Source organism: Poecilia reticulata, linkage group LG9 (assembly GCF_000633615.1).
Source record: "Poecilia reticulata strain Guanapo linkage group LG9, Guppy_female_1.0+MT, whole genome shotgun sequence".
NCBI lineage: Eukaryota > Metazoa > Chordata > Actinopteri > Cyprinodontiformes > Poeciliidae > Poecilia > Poecilia reticulata.
In genome coordinates, this window is record NC_024339.1 from 12337014 (window position 1) to 12350624 (window position 13611).

At 40.7% G+C, this 13611-nt stretch overlaps 1 protein-coding gene across 7 annotated transcripts in view; it reads right to left on the reverse strand.

The window, feature by feature from the left end:
- Positions 1-13611, reverse strand: part of camsap1b (calmodulin regulated spectrin-associated protein 1b) — a 31910-nt gene that overhangs the window by 6375 nt on the left and 11924 nt on the right. For 2 of the 7 annotated variants that reach the window (XM_008417937.2, XM_008417938.2), the window contains exons 4-13: positions 10561-10722; positions 10054-10134; positions 9166-9378; positions 5599-5740; positions 5075-5214; positions 4850-4946; positions 4535-4691; positions 3664-3749; positions 3490-3577; positions 785-3014 (exon numbers count right to left, since the gene is read on the reverse strand). In XM_008417937.2, coding sequence (XP_008416159.1) covers positions 785-3014; positions 3490-3577; positions 3664-3749; positions 4535-4691; positions 4850-4946; positions 5075-5214; positions 5599-5740; positions 9166-9378; positions 10054-10134; positions 10561-10722 — 3396 coding nt within the window. Of the gene's footprint in view, positions 1-784; positions 3015-3489; positions 3578-3663; positions 3750-4534; positions 4692-4849; positions 4947-5074; positions 5215-5598; positions 5741-9165; positions 9379-9735; positions 9769-10053; positions 10135-10560; positions 10723-13611 lie in introns of all 7 variants that reach the window. The other 5 variants (XM_008417940.2, XM_008417939.2, XM_008417944.2 and 2 more) reach the window with 5 other exon arrangements.

The following is a 13611-nucleotide window of genomic DNA, read 5'->3' on the forward strand; positions in this document are numbered from 1 at the left end:
GTCGCTCCAGAGTATAAGTTGCATTAGTCCAAAAATATGACATGAAGAGGGAGAAAACAATGACAGTAAAATGCGCTACAAGCCAAACGATGAAAAAAACTGAATTACAGTTCAGAAAAATAGAGAAAGTGTATTCGAATCTGGTAATAGGAATGCTTAAAGTAGATGTGCTGTTAGGCATCTGTACTTTGGAAAATGTTTGTACAAAATATTTATGATAAGCTGCATTAATAATATAATAAAGTGGATGAGTAGACAAGTAAATATCACTTAAGCTTGGGACTGGGCAATAAATCCATATCAATAGATAATCTATGTTTTAGAATATAATATTCACTGAACACCAATCCAGAACCGCACAGAATTCTGGGCAATGTAGGCAGAGTAAAGGCGTTAGCCGCAGAAACTCTCAATGACAGCTAGCAAAGCAAAGTTGGTGGCATCAACCAACTCACTCAGTCTTTGGTTACCTAGCAACTCATTCACTTTTTGGTTACCGAGCAACAAACTGGCAGAGCAGCAGTTTAAGGTTTCACCACCGTGAATCATAACTTTTAAAAATGATAAACAAGATCACCTGTTTGGCAGTACTTCAGATATAAAAAAAAACAAAAAAAACTAATCAATAACTATCAATAGACTATTATTAATATCAACTGATATGAAACTTTATATCACGATGGGTGTTTCAGCCATTTTGTCCATCCTTACTTCAACTCATAAAATCGTTATAAGAAAAAAAACAACAAGAAACAAAACAAACATGACATGAGAGATGGATTACCTTGAAGAAGAAGCCCATCACTGACTTCTGCTCTCCGTCGCCCTCCTCTGTCGCACCGTCCTCGGCGCCCTCCTCTTCCTCTGGGCCCTTCAGCTCGGACAGATCCACCTCGATCAGGTGGGCTTTGCTTCGCTGCGCCTCTTCTGACAGGACTCCCTCCTTCTCTGAGGAACTGACGTCGCCCTCTACCTGCGTGCTGGACCCAGACTCACCAAGCGGTTCAGGTGCAGGCACGCATGCTAGGTCCACGCGGGTTGGCAGGCGCATGTTAGCCTCGTCGTGAAGGCGGAAGGTGGCGCTTCTGACATGCCCAGATCCCGGTCGGTCCATCATCTCCGCGGCGGTGGGGTTTCGATCGCATCTGGGGGACCTGCCCCCAGATAACTGCCGTGGGCTTGCTAAGGTTTCTGACCCGCCCTGGGACGGGGTGAGAGCCCTGGAGGCCGGTCGGCTCTGCTCCTTCGCTAGCTTCAGCTCAGACGGCTTCGACCTGGAGTTCCGGCCTGAGCTCAGCTTGGGCGGCTTCCTGGTGGGGGCGCTGCCCGACCCAGAGAGGTGCTCCACGAAGTGAAAGCCTCCCGTCTTCAAGTCACCGTTTTTGTCTCCTGCGTGTGGAGGCGGCGGCGCCGCGCCGGGTGGGGATTGCACATTCTGTTTCATCAGCATCTCCTGCTGCAGCGACAGTTGCATCATCTGCTGCTGGATGCTGCCGATGGCTTCGTTCAGCAGCTCGATGGAGCGGCTGCACTCGTTCAGGTCCAGTTCCTCTTCGAGATAAAAGCTCCCGCCGTTCCCTTTCTTGTCCGCTTCTAAGGCACCTGTCCCCTCTGCCTCTTTCTCCCCCCGTAGGGTGTCGACGCACATATCGTCTTTGCTTAAGGGTCCCTTCTCCCCGTTGAGATCGTCTTTAGAGATGTCGGCTTTGAGTGAGCTGGGCAGCGTGTCGCTCCGTCCGCCTCCTTTCTTAACGATGTGCAGAAACGCCGCTTTCCCCAGCTTCTGTCTCTGCCTCGCCGCCAGCACCTCCATCTTCTTCTTCTGGTGCTCGATGGCACGCCGCTTCTCCTCCAGCTGCATCCTGAGCTGAACAATTTCAGACGCCAGCACGTTGGTGCCGCCGTCACCTGGACGATTGCACCCTCCCAAGGGGGAGGAGGGGCTCTGATCTCTTTTCAGTCTCCAAGACGACGACAGGGGTCCGCTGCTCTCAGACCCGTCCGGGGTCGTCCTCTGGGAGCTGGAGGCGCTGGACCGCAGGTCGTGGTTGCTGCCGAAGCGCTGCTGCTGCGCTTTCCGCTCGGCAAAGGAGGTCATGCGCACGCTGCCGCTGGCCATGCTGCTAGCTTGGGAGTGTGTGCTGAGGCAGGGGCTGGAGCGGCCGCTGCCGCCATTAAAGTCTTTGTCTTCGTGCTCTTTGACATTCATGTCCTCCTGGAGCTTGGCCGACTCCTCTTCGTCTGCTTCATCGTAACCTTTCCTCGAGTCTTTAGTGGTCAGAGCTTCGTCCAGATCCTCCTCTTCCTCGTCCAGGTCCTCCAGCTCTGCCTCCGGACCGTGGACGCACTTTGGCTCGTCAGAGTCCGAGTGAAGGTAGAAACCTTCGGCTGGCTCTCTGGAGGAATAGTTCACGCTGCTGGTGATGACCGGTCTGAAATCCGCCTGCTGCCGCTCGTCCACCAAGCGTTCCTCTTCGCCTGGAGCGGGAAACGTCTGGTTGAGATCAGAGGGAGCTTTTCTGCGAACGGCGGCTGAAGACCCATCTCCACGGCGTAAGGAACCCCTACCTGCGGAGCGGGGCCCCTCCCCGCTCTCCTCCTCTTTGTTCAGACAGACAGACTTCTCTTTAGCCGTTTTCAGAACAGCAGGCATCAGTGGTTCAAGGTAAAAGCCGTCAGCGGCAGGTGTGGAGTCAGAGGAAGGTTTGGGTATGGCTGTGGCAGACACCGCAGGCCCGTCGGATTGTTTTGGGATGACAGTAGCGTCAGCGGGAGTTTCTTCCCCGTCCTCCATGTTGACATGACTCAGTAGGTTGTGGCCGTTGACTCTTCGCATGGCAGCGAGGGACGACTGGTGGACGGCGGTCTGATGTTTAGGAGTGACGTTGGTGATGTTGGACGCCAGGCTGTCCTTGCTAATGGAGCGAGCCAGACTCACGCTGTCGCCAGAGGCAATGTCAGCGTCGCTGTCGGTGGCTGAATGCAGCATGAAGGGGCTCAGTGTGGACAGGGGTCTAAAAAAATTTTTAAAAAAAGGAAATTTGTTGTGTTTTAATTTCCCCTTGGATCAATAAAGTATTTTTGAATTTGAATGATGTACAGTTTATAATTTTTCCACTGCTGTGGTCAGATTAGGACAGAAAGGAAGTTGGCAGGAGGTCAAATTTGCACCATTCTTAAATTGTGTTGGACATTCAATCATTTCATACCCCTGGGTTGAACTTTGGACTCCAGTAATTCAGGAGTTTGGTTTGGTTATACACAACACATCATGGTTGCAAATTTTATTTAGGGGTACCATAGCAACAAGTTTCTTTCCACTTTAAAGGTATGCACTACTTTGTGGTGATCTATCAAATAAAATCCCAATAAAAAAAGACGTTTGTGGTTGTCGTGACAAAATGTGTTCAAGTTCAAAGGCTGGGAGTACTTACAGCCACTGTAAATACAACATCGATTGAATAAAAGTGTGTTTTTATTCACATGTACCTTTGCCTTTTGTCGGGCCACGCTGCAGCAGAGCCTCTGAGTTGTTGTCCGTCCATCTGACTGAGGGAGTTCGAACGGTTTCTCAAGCCTACGGAGGGAAAAAATAAAAATGAAGTAGGACAAGAAAATGAACCAGAACCTTCATTTCCAAGAGATGTGAAGACTTGTATTTACTGCCGCCGTCGTCCCCTTGCTGTTTCTGTTGCCTCTGTCTAAGAGGAAGCAGCGGATGAGAGGGACTGAAGGCCGGACCGCCCTTACTAAGAGCAAGCAAAACAAACGCAATGAGAAGTTTCTAAAAAACCCTTAGTGTAAAAAATAGACAAAAAAACAGTACATTTTCAATATAATCTATGCATCTAGGGCTGAAACTGTAATAGTGATTGAAATTTTTAGCAATTTAGGAATAGATTAATTAACTGGAGTACACATGCATAGAAAAGGTTATTTGACGAAAAGCATCATATTCAAAGTCGTAATTAAACCAAAACTGTACAAATAATATATAAATTTTGCCAGAACCTCTCAAATTACTTAGTTTACTTCACTTGGTACAAATTCTGTAACAAAAATTAGCTCTGCACTGTACTGATGTTAAATCAAGCAGAAAGGGCCAAGCTTTTCATGTTAGAAATGTTTTAACTGCAGATGCATCCTTTGCTAAAAATGATCAAGCATACACTAAAGGAATGCAATTTTATCGCATTTTATTCAATAAAATTTTTATTTTCTCGTTCAAAGAATGAACTACATTTGTTTTATATACAGATTAATATAATAAAATGAAAAATGTGCATAATGTGCTTTTTTTTTTTAAATAAATCTAAATAATAGTCAGAATAATCGTTAGTTGCAGCCCTAAATGCCTCACATTATATTTCAAGACAACACAGAAAACACACAGTTGGAATGGGTTTAGACAACCATGACAGGATCACGTGAGAAGGAACACCAGACACTACTATATATGGACCCATGTTTGAATTTACTGCAGCTGCTAAAAAAGGAGGTGAAGGGAATGTAAAAAAGACGAGAAGAGACTTACAGAGGGTCAGAGCCTTCGGGGTGCAGGAAGTACCTGTTGCAGACTTCTGGGTTGCTCTGGTTATCTGCCACGCCAGGACTAGTCAAAAAGCTGCGCTTGGTGGCGTTGGAGATGGGCACTGATGGGCGGGCACTCTTGGGATGAGCTATGGCTCGAGCTAAATGGGGGGAAAAAAAGGGAGAAATTAAAGCGATCTGCAACCTGCAGGACCACAAGTGGCTCGTTGGATCTTCCAGAGTGGCTCTTAATAACTTTGGAAAAAAGTAAAGAACCAACTAACAATGCGCTTTGGGTTTTGTTTGTTGTGATGCTTACCATCTTTAAACTCTTGAAGGTCTCTGGGTTGGACGAACTCTGGCTTGACCGTCTCAAACCACCAGAACAGCTCAGCAATAAACACCATAACGTTGTGCTGCAGACAGAGTTAGAAGCACATCAGAAATGCTTGAATGGAGAGAAGTGGTGACATTTAAAAGGAGCAGTACAAGTTGAGTACTTTGATTTCCATGAAAGAAACTGAAATCTGTCAGATGTGGTTACCTTGAGAACAAGCGGTGAGTAGAGCATGTCCTCCATTGTCAAATAGCAGCTTTTATTCAGATATTCACTGGCAAATTCTCTCAGCAGCTGGATGTTGTACAGACTATCAGCGATGGAAGGGACTTCCTTCAGGCAAATATCTGATCAGACAGGCGGCAGAGAACGGGTCAGATCGGGATGCAGCTCAGTGACCGGACGACTACAAATGTCACGCCGATAGGAGAGGAACTGTGAGCCGTGTGCGAAAAACAAAAATAGTCTTACACACATTCATGCTACATTCACAGAATTTGTACATTCCCACTGTAAAAATAATTCACTTTTCAAGCATTTTCAAGGCAAGTTTTCACATTTTTCCAGCACCACCACAATGAAGATAAAAACTAAATTTAAAAAAAAACTTTAAAAAATGACATTTTATTCAGAGGAAGTTTATTGTCATTTATTTGAAGGCAACTGATAATTAGTAAGATGTTGCTAGAGATTTTGAGAGTGTAAAAGTGTGTGAATGAACTACATCTCACCCTCCAGCTTCATGATATCAGGGCAGTAGTAGTGGACCACGGTGAGCAGCGCAGCGCCGTCACAAACATCCCTCATGAGGTCTTCCAGCAGCGGGAAGAAGGGCAGCTGGCGACCTGATGCGTGCTCTCGACGATACCGGACCTAACCAGCAGGGGGAGACCAACGGGGTTTCATGAGGATAAGAATGTCATCATGAAACATCCCTAAAGCAACAACACGGTTCCCCAGCTATAAATCAATTTTCCAATTAATACTGAAATGCGTTCTTCAAAGCACATTAACCTTGAAGGTTCTCCTTCAGTTAATGCTCAAACTAATGAAGGCAGCAGGTCAAGGTTCCCCCCAGGACTTTGAACGAGTGAGGGATTTACTTCATTACCCGTCAGCTGATCAGTTTAATGGTGTATTTTGAAAACATTAACACTGCTGACTAGGCCTGTCGCAATAAGCAGTAGATCAATTAATTGCATGATAAATTAAAACAAGCTCAATTATTTCCATTTGCATGAATTATCGTTTTTCTTTTTTCTCTTTCTACCAAAARCTGGATGACAAAAGTCTTCAGTCTGGTACTTTGGTCTCAATTAGTCTGAAGGTCAATTTTGTTTACACAGATTTTGTTTGTTCTGTTAACTTATTTTGGATATTTAAAATGTCTTCCAGTTCCAGCGATAAATACCAATTTGAACTGAAAGTCTATTGATCTTTGAGAATGTGTTCTTGCATTACATCACTTGAAAATGATATAGAAACAACAATATTATTGTTTATCCTAATAACTTCTGGGACAATTTGTCGTCCAGCAAAATGTGTTATCGTGACAGGCCTGCTGCTGACTGAAAACATCAAATTGTACAATAAATCAGTTCCAGTGGGGAGAACCCTGAAGACGGTTTACTGTGAGGAGATGGAGGTGACGGTGTTAAGAGTTGTAGCATAAACAGCAGAGCAGAGAAGTCAACCTCTCTCTGGTGTTTAGAAGCAGATGGCCAGAGATGAAACCCAGTTAAACTACGCTGCACGGATCAGCTGACTGGGATGGAAACTGGGCTAATCAGTGGCCCACTTAGAGGAAGCAAGCGCATTCAGCACTGAAAGTCGATCAAATTGTTGCGAGTCGGTTCAGTTTTTAATTTGTGAGATTAAAAAAAATTGAAAAACCAAGCTTAGATCATGAAATTTATAGATTCGGGGTTTGTACACTTTTTCCACAGTGAAATTATAGCATTTTCAAGGACTTTCTAGCATTAGCAAATAGAAATAATATTTGTAATTCCAACTGACATAAGACAAAAAAAAAAGTTTGGTCAGATTCAACTTCTGACAGACTGATATCATCTTTAAATATCTGGTTTCAACCATTAATCACGCTTTACAAATTAAGGATTTTAATCAAAAGTTAGTTTGTCCTTTTTTACAAAACTGTGCACAAAGAATATCAAGGGCTTTGAAGGACTTTACGTAGAAATCAAGCACTTTCCAAACCTTGAAAATACTTTATTTAAATTCAAGCAGCACCCATAAAATCTCTGCAGAATCCACTGAAAATAAAAATGTAAATACCTCAGCGAAATTAATCAATGGTGATATATTGTGGTGGCACTCTGAATTACACCTCATCCTCATCTGCCATTACAAAGAACGTCATCATGTCAGGAAACACAGTGTGTGTGTCAGGTTTAATCAATCAGGCTGAATATCTTTTGACACTTAATATTGTTGTAAACAAATACTGTCGTTTGACAAAAGCACTGCAGAAATTGTTACCACGACAACAACATATTTACACACTAAACACTGCAGCTTGTAAATAAAATGAATAATGAACACATTCCTGATTTCAGAGTTGTTCCACAGCCCTGATAAGTCAAAGCTATGACACATTTATTCATAGTAATTCATGTTAACAAGTCACCATTTAATGACCGTCATTTTATTTAGCAACTTCTTAAATGATAATAAAAGTTAAAATCAGTATTAGCTTAAATCTGAATAATGATTTTTAAAGAAAACTGAAATAAGTGGACCACTATATCAAACCATTAAATGCAAATAATATACACACTTAAAGACAATGCTATGAGAACACAAATTCCACAAATACTAAAGAAAAAAAGGTTTATTGTAAACACATCTCACATTCAGTACAACATAACCAAACAAGAAAAATCTACCTAAACACACACACGACTAAAGCATTAATCAATCTCTACGTCTGGGTCTTTTTGAGGCCATTTCATGAAACTACAGGAAGCATTTAAGGTCATAAGAGAGGCCAACTACCAAACTAAAGGCTCTAAATGCAGTGCTGTAAAAAAACGCTTTGCAACATGTTTCACCCTGAGCAGATTTTGAAAGACTTGAGAAAGCCAAACCAAGAAAATACAAAATGCAGTTTAATGATTATTTAACTTATTAATGGAGGGGAAGGTAATCCAAGCCAACTAAAAACACACATATGAAACTGTAGCACAAAAATAGAATTAAAGTGGAAGTGGTGAATGATCTGAGGAGGAGTTCCTCTACCAAAACTATTCAAGGCCTGATCATGAACTCATCCAGGAAGTGACAAAATAACCCAGAACATCTAAAGCACTGAAGGCCTTGTTTGCTTAAATTAAAGTCAGTGTTTGTGACATAATTAGGCAAAAACTGAATCCACTAGAAGACCAAAAAGAACCCAAAGGTCTGTTTCACATTTGAGAAAACCCGTTGCGGATGGTTCCCACAAGACTATGGGAAAAAAGTGAAACTCTTTGGAAGGTGTGAATCCCGTTACATCTGGTGTAAAATTATCCTCATTTCTGAAAAACTACAAACAATCAAAGCTGGTTTGGATAGATTCTTCCCTTTCCCCCGCATTTTAAAACTACATTTTGTATTTCTTCTGCTCAGGGTTAAAACATTTAACTGGATTAATTGTAATTAATGGATTATTGAAATAAACACCAACTAATTTAATAATCGGTAGATTACTAAATGGAAAATAGACTCAAAAAAGGCCAATTGCTGAAAGAACGATGCATTCACAGCAGTAATTAAGACAAATTTGTACAAAAAATTTAATTTTGCATTTAAGATTAAAAAAAAATAAAATAAAAAACTTTGTAAATATGTTCTACCAAGAACTCTTTAAGTGGCACATAGTTTTAGCTTCTCTCAGTTCAAATTCTGCCAAAAACTAAATCTTCCATTACGCATCTTTTGCTGTCTAATTATTAATAGGTCATGCAAAAGTTAATCAATGAATCTATAAACGATCCAAGAGGAATGTTATGTTATTGCATTTTAGGCAAAAAAATATATATATATTTTCCCATTTTAAAATGGAAATGAACTATTTGTTCATTTTCATCTTTTCCACAGAATATGCTAAATTTATTTATCTGATTAATCGTTCAAATGATTCACAGAATAATCAATATTTCTATCTAGTCTTAAAATCGGTTTTAATGTAAGAGAAGCTTAGACAAAGAAAACGTACAAAGCAGAATAAACCTGAGGGAGAAGACATTTTTTACAGCACTACAGATAATTCTTCCCCCAATTAGAACAGCGCACTGTACCACTTGGTAGAGATCCGGCGGCTCCAGCATGCTGTGGGCCAGCTCGGGCATGGCATCAGGCTGACATACACAAAGCAGAGCCACTGTCAGAGAAAGCTGTGGGCACATTTTACTTAGTGTGAGAAAGCAGGAGAGAACGAGAGAGAAAGAGAGATAGAGACTGGTGGGAGGATGACAAAGCAGATCAGTGAGAGGTGGTAGCCAAGGATGGGTCTGCAAAGCAAAGGAGACGTGTGAGCATGGCTCTTTACTCTCACTGTACAAGCAAATAACCACATACACTTACGCACAGAGAATCCACATGGCCTGACAATGCATAGCAAAGGAAGCAACTTTAGAGCGCTTAAAAGGCTGGAATGCCATACACCTGTCTGGCATGTTAGCCACAATGGAAAAGAAGTCTCCTTTCTCCCCCATTGGTGAGGCGCAGGTGACAAACGGCACCACTGAATGAGCTTGAATGAGCCATGGTGGAGTGTGCGCGCACATCAACACAAAACTATGCGTGCAAAAAGGGGGGATTAAAGGGGCAAGAATGGGTGTATGGGCGGGGGCTGGCATCCAACTTACAGGGACTAGTTTCCAATACCATTTGGAGGGAGACTATCCAGTTTGCAGGGACAAGAGGAGGAGGAGGAGGGAGATATGAGGAACAGGAGCAGAGAGAATAAAAAGTCAGAGGTTACAAACAAAAGGATCAGATCTGCTTCCAGAGTAGAGAAAAAGGAGCTGCAGAAACGGCATTACAAAGAGACATTCCCAAAGCCAACAAAGGAAGTTGCTGCTTTCTTGAATCAACCCTCAATTTTTCCCAGCTTGATCCGGAAATGAGAAGAATTTCATCTTAAAGTTAATAACTTTCAGTACAGTCACACTGAATGGTGTTACCTTTTGGTGGCTGGGCGACTCCAGAGGGTGATGCTTCACTTTGTGTTCCCTTTCCATCATCTCCCTCATTTTCACGTTCACCTGCAACAGAAATCAAAACTTGTTGATGTTTATACCCAGAAAGAAAACATATCAAATTTTAATTTCCCATGTGGCATTAAGTGACTTTAAATCTGTATTTATATTCAAACAGCTTTATGATTGCTACAAAGCAATTCAAAAATACTTTATTGATCCCAAACAGAAATTGTAAAACAAAACAAAAACTTAGATGATCCTAAAGTCAACCAGATTGTTCAAACTTTGAATTACAGCTGAAAGTTTGCAGATTTTAATCCAATTGGTGTATCTTTTTTAAACTTTGGGTCAGTAGGAAAAACAAACTAAATACTGAAAAAATAAACTGTAGAAGTTTATTTATGCAACAGAAGCAGAATGTTTCAGAGAGCTGCCAGCTAGTAAAATAGGTCCTATTGTGTTTCTAATCTCTCAAAAGTTTGTCAGAACCTTGTTGATCCAGAAGACCATGGCATCCTCAAGGTCAAAGGGCAGCTCCTTAGAGGCACTGAAGGTAGAAAAGCGCTTGACAGAAGCCACCACTTTCTCAATGCTGATCATCTCAACTGTGTAGGCCATCATGAGAGCATCGATCATGGAAATGTGTGCACTCTGTTAGCGAGAGAAACAGGATAATTCAATTATGTTAGATTTTTTTCCTCCACTAACTTAACCTAACAGTGCAAGAAGATATCAGAACGCAGAATCTGGCTGGTTTTACACGTACAAGGAAACAATTCAGCAGACATGACAGGTACTCGCTAATCAAGAAAAGTGATGTGAAAAAATAGATCATGCATATACATATATATAAAAAAATCTTTTTACTTCAAACTTAAGTATAAAATGTAGAATTAACACTTCAATTTAAGTTAGCTTTTTAATTTTTAAAAGCTAATGTGATATGTTTCAATTCTCATTTGTTTTTCTGATTATTAAATGTAACAGTGACCAACACATTTCATGAGTATTGATGATTTTAACGATGATGCTTGACAAAATGTATCGTCTTATTGGTTTTCACAGCTGTTGGCTATGCAAAGGCGGTAATGCTTTAATGATGTGAACCACTATGAACTGTCATGTAGCTAAAATGTTCTATACAAATAAACTTGATTGATTTTTTTGCACTTAAAACACTTTTTTTTTCCTCCGTTCAAATTTGAGACCAAAAGTGATGTTTGAATCTTATTGCACTTAAAAAAGAAGGAACTGACTACTTGCATTTTCTATTTCATACATTTCTTTTACTAGCCCACGTAGCTAATCTAGAAAGGAACAATGTTTTATTTGGTCACTAGTCAGAATAATCAATAGATTACTAAATTACTAAACTAATTTTTACAACAGCCTTAATTAGAGCCACACTAATTAAGGCTCTATACAATTCCTGACATTTTTCTGATTCTTCCTTCAACACAAACCACTCTTGAGATTTAAGCATCACAGCAACTAAAATATGAATCAGGTGTGGATATCCAGGGCAGTTAAAAGTACTTATTTATCACAAAAATATTACAGGTTAGCAAAATGTACAAGCAGGATCCTTAAAATACAAATACCCCCAAAAACACTGCTGCTATTAATTGAATGTGACATTACGCACGCAAACTTGATCCTTTTTCTTGTAATGTTTTGGACATTAACTTGTGACAAAAATATATTAATTCATGCTTATTGCACAGTACTCCAAAAGGACATGTCACTCAAAGCCATTACAGAGCAAATCCATAAAAACGTACAGCATTGTTTCCGTCAGCGCGTAATGAAACTCGCTCCCAGCGTAATCCAATTGCTGATGGAAGTGCACAGAGACTAAGCTTGTTAACAGAAAATGAGAGTTATTCAGAGCTTTTCCTACAGCACAACCTACATGGAAACTAACAGACAATATACTTTCAAACAGACAAAGTTAGAGACAGATAAAAATTAAAATGCATTGCACAAGTTCTGATGTTTTCTTTTATGCACCATAGTGAAGTTTCCATGATTTGTGGAGCGAAGTCATCTGCTGGGTGTTGGTCTATTGTGTTTTGTTGAGTATAACGTGAGCGCAGCTGCACAACAGGAAATTTTTAAGCACTTTATGCTTCCTTTGGCTGACAAACTTTATGGAGACGCTGGTTTAATTTTCCAGCAGGACTTGGCACCTGCTCACATCGCCAAAGGTATCGACTTTAATGACCAGAACGTCACTGAGGTTCATTATCCAGAAAACGAGGTGGAGCGGAAGCCTATGAAATATATATGGAGTATATACATTATATTATATTATTAAGAGGAAGACAAGATACATCAAAGCCAACAATTCAGACCAGGGCTGAAGCGATCTGATTAATCGTGATTAATCAATTATTGAAATAATCGTCAACCAATTCAGTCATTGATTACTGGATTGTACAGACTCAAAAAAAAAAAAGGCAAATTGCAGAACAAACAACTTATTCAGAGTAGTAATTAAGCCAAAATTGTCCAAAAATAAATTAGCATTAAAATATGTATTTTAGGGTTAGGGTTATGTTTGTTGTCTTATTTAAAAAGCTGAATTATTTGGTTCTTTGCATCATTTAATGTATTTCTAATTTTGTATTAATACTCTTAAATAAAAAACATCTGCAGAATGTCAAATTTTTTAATCTGTCAGAATAATTGATGACTAAATTCAGACCATCTGAGAACTGCTATTAAAGCAACCTAAGCTTCATAAACCCCTCAGCTGTGTAGCTCCATGCTACACAGCATTAATGCAGTAATTCATGCCAAACGAGCGAGCAACGGGAATATTCTGTACATACGTTTTGATATTCTTTTTAGTTTCTGTAATAAAATCTTTATGTTATTATTGTCCAGATTAGACTGGTGCAAATGCCTGTGTTTTTAAAATGAAGAACATCATTTTAAAAGACAAGAATCTGTCCTCTTTTTGGTTTAATCTTTTGCTGTAAATGTTTTGATAACTCACATTTGTTTTAGCTTAAGAATTTGGGGAAAAACCTAAATATCTAGTGATATTTTAGATTCCCAACAAAGGTTGATGTAATCAAAATTAGTCCTTCGTAACTCACCTAATTGGAGTTGGAAAAATGTGAATTTTTAAATTGTATATTTTAAAACTTCATATGGATGTACAGGAAATAAACATGTAATAATTTCAATGTATTTTGGTATAAAAACATCCAAATGTGACACCTGTATGTCAACAACAACAACAACAACAAAATAAGAGCACAAAAACTGACTGCGTTTGCAGTCTTTTGTTTTCCACCGTGCTGCTTTCATTGATGCAGGGAGCAGCCCTACTGGGAGCATGTTGCCCCGAGCCCTGCGTCCATCCTGGCGGACTTTGTGCACACATACGCCTAATCCAAGCTGACCCAGGAGGGCGGCTCCCTTCAAGGCTTCAGAAGCTTCGGCTTTTGCCCCAAAACAACGTAGACGAGCCGCAGAGAGGCCGTCTTGCATGTGCAGCGGCGCCTTCATTCACACACACACACACACACA